This window comes from Phaenicophaeus curvirostris, chromosome 1 (genome assembly GCF_032191515.1).
Source record: "Phaenicophaeus curvirostris isolate KB17595 chromosome 1, BPBGC_Pcur_1.0, whole genome shotgun sequence".
NCBI lineage: Eukaryota > Metazoa > Chordata > Aves > Cuculiformes > Cuculidae > Phaenicophaeus > Phaenicophaeus curvirostris.
In genome coordinates, this window is record NC_091392.1 from 462,370 (window position 1) to 479,938 (window position 17,569).

The 17,569-nt window shown below is 53.7% G+C and overlaps 2 protein-coding genes across 2 annotated transcripts; both read left to right on the forward strand.

The window, feature by feature from the left end:
* Positions 1 to 5,350: 5,350 nt before the first annotated feature.
* On the forward strand, positions 5,351 to 11,403 carry LOC138716799 (acrosin-like). The gene is made up of 6 exons (XM_069849980.1): positions 5,351 to 5,421; positions 5,898 to 6,089; positions 6,340 to 6,605; positions 6,937 to 7,082; positions 7,469 to 7,798; positions 11,233 to 11,403. Exons 1-6 carry the CDS (start codon positions 5,351 to 5,353, stop codon positions 11,401 to 11,403), a joined length of 1,176 nt encoding a protein of 391 aa, XP_069706081.1.
* Positions 11,404 to 13,256: 1,853 nt separating this feature from the next.
* LOC138716801 (acrosin-like) lies at positions 13,257 to 16,682 on the forward strand. The gene is made up of 6 exons (XM_069849981.1): positions 13,257 to 13,327; positions 14,221 to 14,316; positions 14,766 to 14,957; positions 15,208 to 15,473; positions 15,797 to 15,942; positions 16,329 to 16,682. Exons 1-6 carry the CDS (start codon positions 13,257 to 13,259, stop codon positions 16,680 to 16,682), a joined length of 1,125 nt encoding a protein of 374 aa, XP_069706082.1.
* Positions 16,683 to 17,569: the final 887 nt, after the last annotated feature.

The following is a 17,569-nucleotide window of genomic DNA, read 5'->3' on the forward strand; positions in this document are numbered from 1 at the left end:
TCAGAGGCACGTACCAACACAGACGCCTCCGCAGCGAGCAGCAGCTCTCACCTCAGAGCAAGCAGCAGCTCTCACCTCAGAGCAAGAACCAGAGGCAGCACCGAGATAGACGTGATCAGCACCATCGCAGTAGTGCTCCAATCGTCTGCACATCACACAATAGCATGGAACGTAAAAGGACCATTGGAGGGTGGCTTTACTAACTCGTAAACCTCCAATGGCATGAGGTTTAACAAGGCCAAATGCCGGGTCCTGCACTTGGGGCACAACAACCCTATGCAGTGCTACAGACTAGGAGAAGTCTGGCTAGAAAGCTGCCTGGAGGAGAGGGACCTGGGGGTGTTGGTTGACATGTATTTGCATGCTGTTACTAACCAATGAAATTGTAATACGATGATGTAGTCGAGTATAAGGAAAGTATATAACCTAACTTCTTTTGAATAAAGTTGACCTTGCTTTATCATTTTGATTTGACCGCTTGGTTCCTCCCGTCCCGGCAGGAAAAAAGGTGGGGGGTGAGAATCAGGAGAGACACTGCTAAATACATTGATGAATGTGCAATATGTAATGAATTTTTTGCAATTAGCAGGAGATGATCAAATTGTGCTAAAGTTGAAGCATGTACAAACCATGTCGTCAAAATCAGAGCAAATATAAGACAATGTGAAAGTGCTATTGAAAAACAGTTATTATGGGCAATGGGCAGGTCTGTATAAGCTACTAACGTGGGGACGAGGTTGTGTTTGTGTTTTAAGAGATGCAGGACCAGTTTGGGCACCTGCGAGGTGGATCAAGCCCACGTTGCTGTATGACAACTGTTAAGCCCCAGCCACGAAAACAGTCAACAAGAATGAGGAGGATGTTAACATTATGGATGCTCTTAATCCTATGGGTGGTAGTTAAAGGATGTCCCTGGCTGATCAGTTCTTGAAAGAATGGGTGGATAACAGGATGGGTATGAGAACTGTTGGTCAAAGGAGGAATTTTATTTTTAATGGTGTTAATTGCTTTGACAATTATCCTGTGTGTTACAGTGTCTACAACGTCAAGTCGATAATATGTTTCACCTGAACGCTTTAGTCATCAAAAAACAAAAAGGGGGAATTGTTGGAACATTTTACACAGAACAAGGCCTGGATGCTGTGAGATTGTTTAATACTGAACAACTCTAACACGGCCTTGAAACAGAGAGCCGAAAGATAAACAGGGGCCAGCTGGGAGGAATGTAGTGGCTACTTCTGTGGGAACAAGCACCGGCTGAAAGAAAAACAATTGAAGAGAACTGTCAACGTATTTAAGTTCAGTATAACTTGGTTTCTTAGCATGTGCAGTAGTTTAGCCAATAATAGATTAGTAATAGCCTTATGGAGAGCTACCTTTAACCAATAATACACTGTAGATACCCTGGTGGGCACCCAGTTGTGTAACCGAAAAGGGTTTATAAAGAAACAGCTAAGCTCAATAAAGTGAACACTCGCTGATCACATTGATCTCTGCATTTTGGTTCCATGCTCCCGTCAACAGCCCCAACTCAGGTGTAGGATGTTGCCCTTGGCCTTGTTGAAGCTCATGAACCCCCCTCTCTCTCTCTCCCCACCTCTGCCCTCACCTCACTCCCTCTGCTACCCTCTTTCTCACTCTCTTGCCCCCTAGCTTCATGTCTCCCCTCTCTCGCTTCATTCCCCGACCCCCCCATCTGCCTTCATCCCACCCCACTTTCCCACGACCCCTGTGCTGCTTTCACCCCCCTTTGTGCCCACGGCTGCCCTCCTGGCTGCCTTCATCCCCACCGTCTCCCTTCACCATCCCCTCTCTCTGCCCTCGTCCTCCTGACACCGAAAATACTGACGAATAAACCCTCTAGGACTTGGTTTGGGTTTTTTTTTATCAGGGCAGGCGATCCCCATCAGTCGTGTTCAGTGAGAGAAATGCTGGTTACAGAATATATTTCCCATGTACATGCCTACATATCAATTTTCCTCGAAATCTTGTGCATACTCTATTACTTTCCAAGGATTCGTTTCAATGTTGTTCTGAATTTCACAACAGCGCAATCTCTTGTTAATTCGGAGCTGACTCCAGCTCTCTGTCTCTGCTTGAGATAGGGGAAAATCTGCAAATAGAGCTGATTAGAGGAAAAAACACGTCTGTTCAGCACGGAACATGCTTCACTCAAGACAGAACAGTGCCTGGAAAAACACTATTTGAAAAACCATGTTATAAAACACCAAAATCATTATCCATCCTCTCACATCCTTCCCTTTTCTCTTGCTTTGTCTCATCCCTTTGCCTCATCACCCCTTTCTTTCTCTTTTGTCCCAACCCACTAGGGCTTCGAGCACTTCCTTGGGGTGCCCTACTCCCACGACCAGGTGAGGAGCTGGGGGGCATCCAGCAGGAATGGGGAGAGAGCTCGAAGGGATGAGGGAAAGGCTGGGGATGGATCTTCCTGGACTTCAGGAAAGCCTTGGACACAGTTTCTCCCAGCGTTCTGCTTCAGAAATTGTCCCCTCTGGCCTGAACAGGAGAACGAGCTCCTGGGTGGAAAACTGGTTGGCTGGAGGGCCCGGAGAGTGGTGGGAGATGGAGTTAACTCCAGCTGGAGGCCAGTGACAAGTGGTGTCCCCAGGGCTCAGTGCTGGGTCCAGCCCTGGTCAATGTCTTATCAATGACCTGGATGAGGGCATCAAGTGCATCCTTAGCAAGTTTGGAGATGACACTGAGCTGGGTGGAATCTGGATCTGCTGGAGGGTCGGGAGGCTCCAAAGGGATCTGAACAGGCTGGATCCATGGGCTGAGACCAACGGGATGAGGGTTAACGAGGCCAAAGGGCGGGTCCTGCCCTTGGGACACAACAACCCTGGGCAGCTCCAGCCTAGGAGAAGGCTGGCTGGAAAGTGCCTGGAGGAGAAAGACCTGGGGGGGTTGGTTGAACAGGAGGCAGCAGGGGCCCAGGGGGCCAAGAAGGCCAAGGGCATCTTGGCTTGGAGCAGAGCCGGCGTGGCCAGCAGGGCAAGGGAGGTTCTTGTCCCTCTGGCCTCAGCCCTGGGGAGACCGCTCCTCGAATCCTGGGGTCAGTGCTGGGCCCCTCCCCACCAGAAGGATGTTGAGGCTCTGGAGCGAGTGCAGAGAAGAGCAACGGAGCTGGGGAAGGGGCTGGAGAAGAAGCCTGAGGGCCCTGGGGGTGTTGAGCCTGGAGAAGAGGAGGCTGAGGGGAGACCTCATTGCTCTCTACAAGAGGGTGCTGGACAACGTCAAAGCTCATACAAGGTGTGGGAGCTTCCTGCTGCCATCCTGGCTTGGGTGGAGAGACACAAGGACACAGCTGATTGTGCAGCCACGTCCCCAGGAGGAGAGGGCAGGCTCTGTCTGGAAGCAGCTGAGATGCTCTCAGGGCCCCAGAGGTGTCACAAGGCTTCACCAGCACCAGAACTGGACCCCAGACCAACAGGAATTAGAGCTGCTTTGGTTTTGGAGAGTGAACCTGAAGGTGATTCCCAGATCTGCTTAGAGCAGCCTAGCTCTGTGGAGAAGACAAGCCGTCTCCTGCAGATCCTCCTCTATTCCAGCACCAGATCTGGTCGGGTGGATTGCTGTATTTCCCTGTGCAAGGACAGTCAGAAGGGTCCTGCAGCCACAGAAGAACCAAGCTGTGATTTTCGTCAGGGTACAACAGCAGAAGTTTATTCCTACTCCATGAAGAAGAGCCCTGCGAAGGGCTGGAGGTATGGGAGGAGTAGAGGGATGGAGGGATGGAAACTGTTGCTACAGGGCAGTTTTTCTACCTTTCAGTTACGCGTGTTCTTCCCCAAACTGTGTCAGATAAGCAGGATATTGTAAATAACCATAGCACTTGTCAGATCTGGAAGCTCAAGCCTGCACACCTCTTAACAAATAATTCACTCCTTCACTCATTAAAGTGGAATCCTGTAAATCACAGAGTCATGGAATGGTTTGGGTTGGAAGGGACCTCAAAGCCCAGCCAGTTCCAACCCTCCTGCCGTGGGCAGGGACACCTCCCACTGGATCAGAGTGCTCAAAGCTCCATCCAACCTGGCCTTCATTGGGGTCATTGAGGTCCCTTCCAACCCAAACCGTCCTGTGATTCTCTGAAGACCTCCAGCCCCTGGAACCACCATTCCCTTCTTCTCTCCCTCTTGTCCAACCAGGCACGGGGTCACCCTTTGGAGTGAGTCTTCCCCTTCGTGCCCTTCTCACCGTGTGCAGCGACCAGGATGGAGACCTTGCCTCGCCCAGGAGACAGAATGAGGCTGAAGCAGAGTTTGCTGTGAAAACTATTTATTCCTACCCAGAGAACAGACTAGAAACAACATCCTAACAAAACACAACCAGCCACCATAGGCTTGGATGGGGAGCTTGAGGTGGGAGGGCAGGACCAAGCAGGTCTGGGACCTCAAGGCTGCCTGTGGAGCAGCAGCCAGCGGCCCAGCACAACGTGGTGGTGGCATCATTCAGCCTGCCCTGCGTCCTCTTCCCCCTGTTCTCAGGTCCTTCGACCTGTCAGGACCGGCAGGAGCTCCTTCACCTCAGTGAAGAAGTCCACCAGCTTGTTGATTGGAATCGGGCAGGCGCTGAAAGCGCTCGGCTCCATCGCTGGGGTTATCTCCGCAGGGTTTGTCGTGGTCGGAAAGTGGCTCCAAGCGCGTTCTGATGCAGCTGCCGCTCGAGCTGAGTAGTGCGTCATCACCCCCAGGATCCACTCGCGGAAATGCTGCGTGGCGGTGTAGACCCCGGGACGATGGGCTCGGGCACAGCCTGTCCCAAAGCTGGTCACCCCCACCAGCCAGAAGTGGTCAGTAGAGGGATCTTGGCAGACCAGAGGACCCCCGCTGTCCCCCTGCGGAGAAGAAAAGAGGATTCAGAGGGTGCTGGGGGCTCCGTAAGCCCCAGGGATCTGCTCCTGCTCTCTGCCAGCAGCTGCCAGAGCTGTGTTCCCTGCCCAGAAAGGTTCTCCTAGAGTGCTGGAGCCAACGGAACGTGGTTGGGGAGGTGTTTGTGGGACTCTCGGGCAGGTTCTCTCCTGGCTGTGGGGCAGAGGGATGCTCTGGGCAGGCAGAGCTCGGAACCACACACACCACCCCAGCAGAGCGTTTTGTAGGGGATTTTGGGGTGTCCAACCCCACCTCCAGCCTCCCCTCCCGCTTGTAACACCCCATGTCCCCCCCCAGCCCCGAGTTCCCCGGACCCTGCCCCCAGAAGCAGCCGCTCTGTGACATCAGCTTGGGGCCACGGGCTCTGCGGGCGGCGTGGGCGCTACGGGCAGCGTGTGGGCTGGTGCTCTGCTGGACACCAGCTCTCAGATATTCATCTCCCTCGTGTCGCTGGAACCATGAAGGTTCTCTTAGTCCTCATCCTCCTGGCCTTGTTCTGGCCAGCACAGGGCTCCTGGGACACCTGCGAGTGAGTGGAACAGGCTGGGAGGGAGCTTGGGCAACGCTGCTGGGCTTCACTGGAGGATGCGCGCTTCCCAACAGCTTCACCAACCCCATGTGGTTCCTTCTCCAACCCCATGTTGTTCCTTCTCCACCTCCATGTGGTTCCCTCTCCAGCTCCATATTGTTCTTTCTCCAACTCCATGTAGTTCCTTCTCCAATCCTATATGGTTCCTTCTCCAGCTCCATGTGGTTCCTTCTCCAGCTCCATATCGTTCCTTCTCCAGCTTCATGTGGTTCCTTCTCCAACCCCATGTGGTGACATTCTTCTACATTTCCCAGGCTGCCCTAAGAGCTAAAGCAGAGACAGAGGTGGACACCTGGGTGCCCCACAGGGTTCCTTGGCTCCGTGCTCCACACAGCGATGCCGGCTGGGGAGGGAAGGTACCTGCCCTTCAGCCCCAAGTCTCAAGCAGGACAGTAACGAGTTTCTGGTTTCCACAGGACCTGTGGACTCCGTCCCTTGGCTTATGGCACCGGGCGAGTGGTTGGAGGCAAAAATGCACAGCTGGGTTCCTGGCCATGGATTGTGAGCGTCCAGCAAGTGTTCAAGACGCACTTGGCCCCCGTGTGCGGAGGGACCATCATCCACCCCCAGTGGGTGCTGACAGCCGCCCACTGCTTCGTCAATACCCAGTAAGGAGGAGCAGGGGACAGGGAGATCCCTCAAACCCTGGCAGACGCCCTTTTTCTGCATCCAGAAAAAGGTTGGGCTTGTGTCACTGCATTCCCGATGCCTCCATCTCCATGATTCTTCTCCTTCGGGCGCGTTGGGGCAGTTGCACCCTCCCTAGATGCTCTCCACTCCCACTTGGGAAGCACGAGGCAGGGAAGCTGCAGCGCGTGGCTCCTCTCCCTCTCACTTCTCTCTCCATCCACCTTCCAGGCACGTCCCAGCGTGGCGCGTGGTGGCCGGAACCACCTCGTTGACTCGCCCGGGTCCCGAGGAACAAGTGCGCTATGTCAGGCGCATCATCATCCACGAAGACTATTACAACATCACTCAGAGGAACGACATCGCCCTGATGGAGCTCTACGAGTCCTTCCACTGCGGCCTCTACGTGCAGCTCGCCTGCGTCCCCGACTTCTCCCTGCAGCTCTGGCAGCTGAGAAGCTGCTACGTCAGCGGCTGGGGGGTCACCACGGCCAGATGTGAGTTCCCCAGACGTATTTGTATCCTGGGAGGTGGTGGAGTCCCCTCCCCTGGAGGAGTTTAAGGGGCGGGTGGACGAGGTGCTGAGGGACATGGGTTAGTGATTGATGGGAATGGTTGGACTCGATGATCCGATAGGTCTTTTCCAACCTGGTGATTCTATGATTCTATGATCTGCGTCCGGGGAGGTGGGAATGAGCTGCCAACCAGAGCAGGGTGGAAGGGGAACACCACAGCGATGCCGCTGCCGATGCAAAGCCAAGCCCTGGGGAAGAGAGGAGGAGAACTGGTGGCGTGTGCTGGGGGTTCATTCCTGTCTTGTCCCCACAGCTTCTGGAGCACTGCCGGTGCTGCAGGAGGCCCGCGTCCACCTCATCGACACCCAAGTCTGTAACAGCAGCGGGTGGTACAGGGGCGCCGTCCACCCCCACAACCTGTGTGCGGGCTACGCGCAGGGCGGCATCGACACCTACCAGGTAGGAGGGTGGTCCCAGTCCCTAGCAAGTCCCCCTCCCACCACGGGGTCCCCATCACTCCGGGGGTCTCCTCCTCATCTCCAGCTGCTGCTCCATGCTCAGCGTCCAGTTGTCCCACAGCACTGTGACTCTGCAAAAAAGCTCATCCCATGTTCTCAGCATGCAGGGACCAACCCTGGAACATCCCTCTGCCCCACAGCCAGGAGAGAACCTGCCTGAGAGTCCCACAAACACCTCCCCAACCACATTCCGTTGGCTCCAGCACTCTAGGAGAACCTTTCTGGGCAGGGAACACAGCTCTGGCAACTGCTGGCAGAGAGCAGGAGCAGATCCCTGGGGCTTACGGAGCCCCCAGCACTCTCTGAATCCTCTTTTCTTCTCCGCAGGGGGACAGCGGGGGTCCTCTGGTCTGCCAAGATCCCTCTACTGACCACTTCTGGCTGGTGGGGGTGACCAGCTTTGGGACAGGCTGTGCCCGAGCCCATCGTCCCGGGGTCTACACCGCCACGCAGCATTTCCGCGACTGGATCCTGGGGGTGATGAAGCGCTACTCGGCTCCAGCGGCACCTGCATCAGAACGCACTTGGAGCCACTTTCCGACCACGACAAACCCTGCGGAGATAACCCCAGTGACGGAGCCGAGCGCTTTCAGCGCCTGCCCGATTCCAATCAACAAGCTGGTGGACTTCTTCACTAAGGTGATGGAGCTCCTGCAGGTCCTGACAGGTCGAAGGACCTGAGAACAGGGGGAAGAGGACGCAGGGCAGGCTGAATGATGCCACCACCACGTTGTGCTGGGCCGCTGGCTGCTGCTCCACAGGCAGCCTTGAGGTCCCAGACCTGCTTGCTCCTGCCCTCCCACCTCAAGCTCTAAGCCTACGATGACTGGTTGTGTTTTGTTAGGATGTTGTTTCTAGTCTGTTCTCTGTGTAGTAATAAATAGTTTTCACAGCAAACTCTGCTTCAGCCTCATTCTGTCTCCTGGGCGAGGCAAGGTCTCCATTGTGGTCACTGCACAAGGTGAGAAGGGCACGAAGGGAAAGACTCACTCCAAAGGGTGACCCCGTGCCTGGTTGGACAAGAGGGAGAGAAGAAGGGAATGGTGGTTCCAGGGGCTGGAGGTCTTCAGAGAATCACAGGATGGTTTGGGTTGGAAGGGACCTCAATGACCCCAATGAAGGCCAGGTTGGATGGAGCTTCGAGCACTCTGACTCAGTGGGAGGTGTCCCTGCCCACGGCAGGAGGGTTGGAACTGGCTGGGCTTTGAGGTCCCTTCCGACCCAAACCATTCCATGATTCTGTGATTTACAGGATTCCAGTTTAATGAGTGAAGGAGTGAATTATTTGTTAAGAGGTGTGCAGGCTTGAGCTTCCAGATCTGACAAGTCCTATGGTTATTTACAATATCCTGCTTATCTGACACAGTTTGGGGAAGAACACGCGTAACTGAAAGGTAGAAAAACTGCCCTGCCGGGACGGGAGGAACCAAGCGGTCAAATCAATATGATTGATAAAGCAAGGTCAACTTTATTCAAAAGAAGTTAGGTTATATACTTTCCTTATACTCAACTACATCATCGTATTACAATTTCTTTGGTTAGTAACAGCATGCAAATACATGTTCATTAGCTATATTCCTAATGCCCCCATGTTAATATTCATTAACTATTACGTGCTATTTTGCTTCTAACATCCTGCTACACTTTCTATGTTCAAGGATACAATGCCCTGTTTTGATTCAAGTTTTCTAAACTATGTGCTGACTTATCTTAGAGTAAGGCTTAATGTTGTCAAAAAGAATTGCTTGTACAGCCACCTGCTCTCAGCTCATCATTTAACTGCGAGATTGTTTATACAGCTCCTTCAAGGGCCTTGTTCACTTAACCATTTCCCAACAAATTCCCCGTCTTTTTCTTGTACAAGCAATACCTTTTGTGACAACGTTGATACTTGTTTCATTATGCATCTATACGCCAAACGAACTACAACTATGATTAACAATAAAATTCTAAGCCAACGTAAAACTTTTGTCATGTACGATACCAGCCATGGAGAGAGATTGTTAAACACTGATGTTAGCCATTTGTCAGATGTCAGAGAGATTGAAACAACACATCTTCTCAAAATCTTCACAACCATGGCCTTGTGCTAACAATAAAAAATCTGTGTCTGCCCGGTTCTGTAACGTGGCATGTCGCATGGAGTCTACATCAAGCAGCAATTCAGACAGCGCTTTGGATGTAGCATTTGTTTGTTTGGAGAGCTAGCATCCTAGTTGATTTAGTTGGGCCAAGGTTCCGGTGGCTGCTACTCCCGGAGCTAAAATTGAGACTGCTATGATTGTTTCTGGGTTCCAAAACTTGACCGTATCTTTGCAGCTAGTAGAAAACGCATGGGTCTTTCCTTACAGCAAGGAATAAAATCCATTGATAATTCTTTAGAAGGTGTCCAATTTTTTCCACCAGCATGTCCGTGGATATGTGTCCACTATATCTCAGTAACGCAAGCTGTAAAGGTATAGAAGGTCACATGCATCATTCCCAATCGGCCACTGTCATTGGAATATGGATGCTGTCGGGCTCATTCCCACTTAATGCCAGTGTTCGTCATCGTCCCTTTCTGATTACTTCTCCGACAGCCACAAGTTGCAGTTGGGTACTTGTCTTTGGTTGACTAGGCAGGAATAAACAAAGCTAGAGCAGTAAAAGCTGAAGGAGACCAAAACTGTATTTCATCTACGCAGGAAGCATCAAATTCTTTAAGCTCCTTTTTTGTTTTTCGACTAAAGCGTTCAGTTGAAACACACGATCGACTTGACGTTGTATACACTGTAACACACAGGATAATTGTCAAAGCAATCAACAGCAATAAAACAACATTCCTCCTTTGACCAAGAGTTCTCATACCCATCTTGTTATCCACCCATTCTTTCGAGAATCCAACACCCAGGGACATCCTTTAGCTACCACCTAGAAGATTAAGAGCATCCATAATGTTAACGTCCTCCTCATTCTTGTTGACTGTTTTCGTGGCTGGGGCTCAACACTTGTCATGCAGCAACGTGGGCTTGATCCACCTCGCAGGTGCCCAAACTGGTCCTTCATCTCTTAAACTCAAACACAACCTCGTCCCCATGTAAGTAGCTTATACAGACCTGCCCATTGTCCATAATAACTGTTTTTCAATAGCACTTTCACATTGTCTTATATTTGCTCTGATTTTGACGACATGGTTTGTACATGCTTCAACTTTAGCACAATTTGATCATCTCCTGCTAATTGCAAAAAAAACATTACATATTGCACCTTCATCAATCTATTTAGCAGTGTCTCTCCTGATTCTGTGCTTGATAGGTAAGTGATCCCAGCTCTTGTTGTAGGAGTTTTCAGACTGCACCATATCTTTCTACATTCATCATTAGGATTTTTTGTCACAGATTGCAAAATTAAGGCTTCTGTAACTGCTCAGTTGTCTACCTGCTTGTCGAGCACACCCTTTGATGTATCTATAAACACCATAGAAAGGTCATGCCTGTTTCAGCTTTCCAACATCCAGTATCTTTATAAGTGTTTAGAACTGTCTTGATTCTTGAACTGGTACCAACGTTGTTTAATTGAGCCATTTCTTCTTGTATCTATTAACAGGCCCTTCTGTAACGCTGAAACTGTCTGGGTTTCGCGGCGGCAGTGGTGGTGAGCGGCTCCCCCCTCAGCCCAGGGCAGAGGCCCGCTCTGCGGGAGCTGGAGGGGTGGGGGGGGTGGGGGAGCGGCCCTTGGCCGGGCAGCTTGGTTCTCTTTTTACAGTTTTTGGAATCTCCTTTATCGCTTCATCACTAATTAGTTCCCAGCGCTGACTGCCATGCCGCACACAGATCAAAGCTTGCAATCTTTCAACTTCTCCCTGCTACTGTGCCTCCCCGCTGGCTTGAGCCCGTTGGTCTGAGGGACAGTGATGGGGGGGATCGAGCTCCTTGTCGGTGTCTCTCAGACCCTCTTGGAGAGGATAGTTTGGAGGATTTTCACCACTGCCTCTTCATTATCTTTAAAAAGTGTGGAACCCATTCCTCCCCCGACCGCCGCTACTTGCCTGTGGCGGATCTTTGACTCCGGAGTCTTCTTTATTTGGACGCGCGTCTTACTCCAATCTTCAGCAATGCCGGAAAGCCATCAGCAATGCCGGAAAATCATCAGCAGTGCCGGAAAATCTTCAGCAGTGCCGGAAAAATCTTCAGCACCGGGTCAGTGCCGGAAAGTTTTCGGCCGGTCCTTCCACCCTCTACCGCGTCTTCAGTCATTCAGAGCAACTTCGGCAAGCAATCTGAGGGTCCCTGTTCGGGCGCCACTCGTTTACGGGAGCATGGAACCAAAACGCAGAGATCAATGTGATCAGCGAGTGTTCACTTTATTGAGCTTAGCTGTTTCTTTATAAACCCTTTTCGGTTACGCAACTGGGTGCCCACCAGGGTATCTACAGTGTATTATTGGTTAAAGGTAGCTGTCCATAAGGCTATTACTAATCTATTATTGGCTAAACTACTGCACATGCTAAGAAACCAAGTTATACTGAACTTAACTATGTTGACAGTTCTCTTCAATTGTTTTTCTTTCAGCCCGTGCTGGTTCCCACAGAAGTAGCCACTACATTCCTCCCAACTGGCCCCTGTTTATCTTTCGGCTCTCTGTTTCAAGGCCGTGTTAGAGTTGTTCAGTATTAAACAATCTCACAGCATCCAGGCCTTGTTCTGTGTAAAATGTTCCAACACGGGGCAATCTGCATTTTCAATCCAGACTGGGGAATGAGGAGATTGGGAGCAGCCCTGAGGAGAAGGACTTGGGGTGATGGGGGACGAGAAGCTCCACATGAGCCACAAGGTGCGCTCACAGCCCAGAATCCTCCTGGGCTGCATCCAGAGAACGTGGCCAGCAGGGAGGGAGGGGATTGTCCCCTCTGCTCTTCTCTGGGAGACCTCAGCTGGAGGGTTGGGGCCAGGGCTGGAACCCTCAGCAGGAGAAGGAGATGGAGCTGTTGGAACAGGCCCAGAGGAGGCTACAAAGATGATCCGAGAGCAGGAGCATGTCCCATGTGAGGAGAGGCTGAGAGAGTTGGGGTGGTTCAGCGTGGAGAAGAGAAGGCTCCGGGGAGACCTTATAGCAACCTCCCAGTCACCGTTGGATAGAAGCACTCTTTGATGCATTTTGTAAGCTACAGGTCTCTTTTTATCTAGTTTAGAGTCTGCAATTTCCCCCCTCAAGGCTGTTTGAAGTTTGAGCATCCAGATCCAGCTTTGAGCAACCGAGCAGCCTGATCCAGTGGGAGGCGTCCCTGCCCATGGCAGGGGGGTTGGAACTGGATGATCATTCTGTGATTCCATGGTATGAACCGAAAGGCTTTCCCAGCCTGCGCCATTCCGGGATCCCCTATCCAGCATGGCTCCTGCTGAGCGCTGTTGTGTGGTGGACTGCAAACCCAGCCATTCCCTATGGAATTCCTCCTCATGTCCAGTCTAACTCTGCCCATCTCCAGTTTATCCCCATTGCCCCTCGTCCTATCCACAAAAGCCTTTGTGAACAGTCCCTCCCCAGCTTTCTTGGAGCCCCTTCAGGTACTGGAAGGTCTCTCTAAGGTCGTGGAGCCTTCTCTTCTCCAGGCTGAACAACCCCAACTCTCTCAGCCTGTCGTCGTACAGGAGGTTCTGCAGCCCTCGCATCATCCTTGGAGCCTCCTCTGAACTCGTTCCAATAGCTCCATCTGCTTCTTCTGGTCAGGATTCCAGAAGTAGACCCAAACCTGCAGCTGAGGCCTCACCAGAGAGAAATAGTGGGGCAGAATCCCCTCCCTCCCTGCTGGCCACGCTCTTTGGATGCAGCAGGAGAGCTCAGAGCCAGGTGCTGGTGCCTGATCCCGGGCTGCCCACACACACCACCCCAGCAGAGCATTTTGTAGGGGATTTTGGGGTGTCCAACCCCTCCTCCTGCCTCCCCTCCCACTTGGAACACCCCATGTCCCCCCCCAGCCCCGAGTTCCCCAGACCCAGCCCCCAGAAGCAGCCGCTCTGTGACATCAGCTTGGGGCCACGGGCTCTGCGGGCGGCGTGGGCGCTACAGGCAGTGTATGGGCTGGTGCTCTGCTGGACACCAGCTCTCGGATCTTCATCTCCCTCGTCTCGCTGGCACCATGAAGATGCTCCTCGCCTTCCTCCTGCTGGCCCTGTGCCAGCGGGCGCAGGCATCGTGGGAGACCTGCGAGTGAGTGGCACAGGGTGTTGGGCACAACAACCCCAGGGAACGCTCCGGGCGTGGGGAAAAGCGGAGGAAAAGGACCTGGGGTGCTGGTCGGCAGCAGCAGAACAGGAACCAGCAGGGGCCCAGGTGGCCAAAAAGGCCAATAGCCTCCTGGCTTGGACCAGCCGTGGTGTGGCCAGGGGGAGCAGGGAAGGGATTGTCCTCTTGGCTCAGCGCTGGGGAGGCTGCACCTCAAATCCTGGGTTCAGGATTGGGCTACTCGCTCTAAGAAAGACCTTGAGGGGCTGGAGTTTGTCCGGAGAAGGGAATGGAGCTGGGGAAGGGGCTGGAGAACAGGGTTTCTGGGAGCGGCTGAGGGACCTGGGGCTGTTTAGTCTGGAGAAGAGGAGGCTTAAGAGGAGACCTCATCGCTCTCTGCAGCTCCCAGAAAGGAGGTTGTGCTGAGGCGAGTTGTTGTGTTCTCCCCAGGGACAAGCACCAGAACAAGAGGGAAGGGACTCAGGTTGTGCCAGAGGAGCTTTAGATGGATACTAGGAAAAAATTCTTTACTGAAAGAGCGATGAAGCCCTGGCAGAGGGTGCGGTGGAGTCTCCATCCCTGGAGGTGTTAGGAAAACGTGTTGGGGTGACACATTGGGACGTGGCTTAGTAGGCACAGCTGGTGTTGTGTGGATGGTTGAACTGGATGATCTTCGAGTTCTTTCCCAACCTCAACGATTCTGTGCCCTTCCCAGAGAGCCTGTGCTGCCACCCTTGGGGTTTCCCTGCTGGCTCGGGGCAGGCAGAGCTCGGAACCACACACACCACCCCAGCAGAGCGTTTTGTAGGGGATTTTGGGGTGTCCAACCCCACCTCCTGCCTCCCCTCCCGCTTGGAACACCCCATGTCCCCCCCCAGCCCCGAGTTCCCCGGACCCAGCCCCCAGAAGCAGCCGCTCTGTGACATCAGCTTGGGGCCACGGGCTCTGCGGGCGGCGTGGGCGCTACGGGCAACGTGTGGGTTGGTGCTCTGCTGGACACCAGCTCTCGGACCTTCATCTACCTCGTGTCGCTCACACCATGAAGGTTCTCTTAGTCCTCGTCCTCCTGGCCCTGTTCTGGCCAGCACAGGGCTCCTGGGACACCTGCGAGTGAGTGGAACAGGCTGGGAGGGAGCTTGGGCAACGCTGCTGGGCTTCACTGGAGGATGCTCGCTTCCCAACAGCTTCACCAACCCCATGTGGTTCCTTCTCCAACCCCATGTGGTTCCTGACATTCTTCTCCATTTCCCAGGCTGCTAAGGGCTCCCTAAGAGCTAAAGCAGAGACAGAGGTGGACACCTGGGTGCCCCACAGGGTTCCTTGGCTCCGTGCTCCACACAGCGATGCCAGGTCGGGAGGGAAGGTACCTGCCTTTCAGCCCCAAGTCTCAAGCAGGACAGTAACGAGTTTCTGGTTTCCACAGGACCTGTGGACTCCGTCCCTTGGCTTACGGCACCGGGCGAGTGGTTGGAGGCAAAAATGCACAGCTGGGTTCCTGGCCTTGGATCGTGAGTGTCCAGCAGGTGTTCGAGATGCACTTCGTCCCCGTGTGCGGAGGGACCATCATCCACCCCCAGTGGGTGCTGACAGCCGCCCACTGCTTCGTCAATACCCAGTAAGGAGGAGCAGGGGACAGGGAGATCCCTCAAACCGTGGCAGACGCCCTTTTTCTGCATCCAGAAAAAGGCTGGGCTTGTGTCACTGCATTCCTGATGCCTCCATCTCCATGATTCTTCTCTTTCGGGCGCGTTGGGGCAGTCGAACCCTCCCTAGATGCTCTCCTCTCCCACTTGGGAAGCAGGAGGCAGGGAAGCTGCAGCGCGTGGCTCCTCTCCCTCTCACTTCTCTCTCCATCCACCTTCCAGGCACGTCCCAGCGTGGCGCGTGGTGGCCGGAACCACCTCGTTGACTCGCCCGGGTCCCGAGGAACAAGTGCGCTATGTCAGGCGGATCATCATCCACGAAGACTATTATAACATCACTCAGAGGAACGACATCGCCCTGATGGAGCTCTACGAGCCCTTCCACTGCGGCCTCTACGTGCAGCTCGCCTGCGTCCCCGACTTCTCCCTGCAGCTCTGTCAGCTGAGAAGCTGCTACGTCAGTGGCTGGGGGGTCACCACGGCCAGATGTGAGTTCCCCAGACGTATTTGTATCCTGGGAGGTGGTGGAGTCCCCTCCCCTGGAGGAGTTTAAGGGGCGGGTGGACAAGGTGCTGAGGGACATGGGTTAGTGATTGATGGGAATGGTTGGACTCGATGATCCGATGGGTCTTTTCCAACCTGGTGATTCTATGATCTGCGTCCGGGGAGGTGGGAATGAGCTGCCAACCAGAGCAGGGTGGAAGGGGAACACCACAGCGATGCCGCTGCCGATGCAAAGCCAAGCCCTGGGGAAGAGAGGAGGAGAACTGGTGGCGTGTGCTGGGGGTTCATTCCTGTCTTGTCCCCACAGCTTCTGGAGCACTGCCGGTGCTGCAGGAGGCCCGCGTCCACCTCATCGACACCCAAGTCTGTAACAGCAGCGGGTGGTACAGGGGCGCCGTCCACCCCCACAACCTGTGTGCGGGCTACGCGCAGGGCGGCATCGACACCTGCCAGGTAGGAGGGTGATCCCAGCCCCTAGCAAGTCCCCCTCCCACCGCGGGGTCCCCATCGCTCCGGGGGTCACCTCCTCGTCTCCAGCTGCTGCTCCATGCTCAGCGTCCAGTTGTCCCACAGCACTGTGACTCTGCAAAAAAGCTCATCCCATGTTCTCAGCATGCAGGGACCAACCCTGGAACATCCCTCTGCCCCACAGCCAGGAGAGAACCTGCCTGAGAGTCCCACAAACACCTCCCCAACCACGTTCTGTTGGCTCCAGCACTCTAGGAGAACCTTTCTGGGCAGGGAACACAGCTCTGGCAGCTGCTGGCAGAGAGCAGGAGCAGATCCCTTGGGCTTACGGAGCCCCCAGCACCCTCTGAATCCTCTTTTCTTCTCCGCAGGGGGACAGCGGGGGTCCTCTGGTCTGCCAAGATCCCTCTACTGACCACTTCTGGCTGGTGGGGATGACCAGCTTTGGGACAGGCTGTGCCCGAGCCCATCGTCCCGGGGTCTACACCGCCACGCAGCATTTCCGCGACTGGATCCTGGGGGTGATGACGCACTACTCGGCTCCAGCGGCACCTGCATCAGAACGCACTTGGAGCCACTTTCCGACCACGACAAACCCTGTGGAGATAACCCCAGCGACGGAGCCGAATGCTTTCAGCACCTGCCTGTATCAGCTCAACAAGCTGGTGGACTTTTTCACTAAGGTGAAGGAGCTCCTGCAGGTCCTGACAGGTGGAAGTACCTGAGAACAGGGGGAAGAGGACGCAGGGCAGGCTGAATGATGCCACCACCACGTTGTGCTGGGCCGCTGGCTGCTGCTCCACAGGCAGCCTTGAGGTCCCAGACCTGCTTGGTTCTGCCCTCCCACCTCAAGCTCCTCATCCAAGCCTACGGTGGCTGGTTGTGTTTTGTTAGGATGTTGTTTCTAGTCTGTTCTCTGGGTAGGAATAAATAGTTTTCACAGCAAACTCTGCTTCAGCCTCATTCTGTCTCCTGGGCGAGGCAAGGTCTCCATCCTGGTCGCTGCACAAGGTGACAAGGGCATGAAGGGAAAGTCTCACTCCAAAGGGTGACCCCATGCCTGGTTGGACAAGAGGGAGAGAAGAAGGGAATGGTGGTTCCAGGGGCTGGAGGTCTTCAGAGAATCACAGGACGGTTTGGGTTGGAAGGGACCTCAATGACCCCAATGAAGGCCAGGTTGGATGGAGCTTTGAGCACTCTGACTCAGTGGGATGTGTCCCTGCCCACGGCAGGAGGGTTGGAACTGGCTGGGCTTTGAGGTCCCTTCCAACCCAAACCATTCCATGACTCTGTGATTTACAGGATTCCACTTTAATGAGTGAAGGAGTGAATTATTTGTTAAGAGGTGTGCAGGCTTGAGCTTCCAGATCTGACAAGTGCTATGGTTATTTACAATATCCTGCTTATCTGACACAGTTTGGGGAAGAACACGCGTAACTGAAAGGTAGAAAAACTTCCCCATAGCAACAGTTTCCATCCCTCCATCCCTGTACTCCTCCTGCTAGGAAAGTTACACTTAAAGTAGGATAAAACACTGATCATCGACTAATCAAGAACTAAGACAGAATATAAGAATTCTGTTGATTCTTAACGTATCCTAGCAACAGACCCC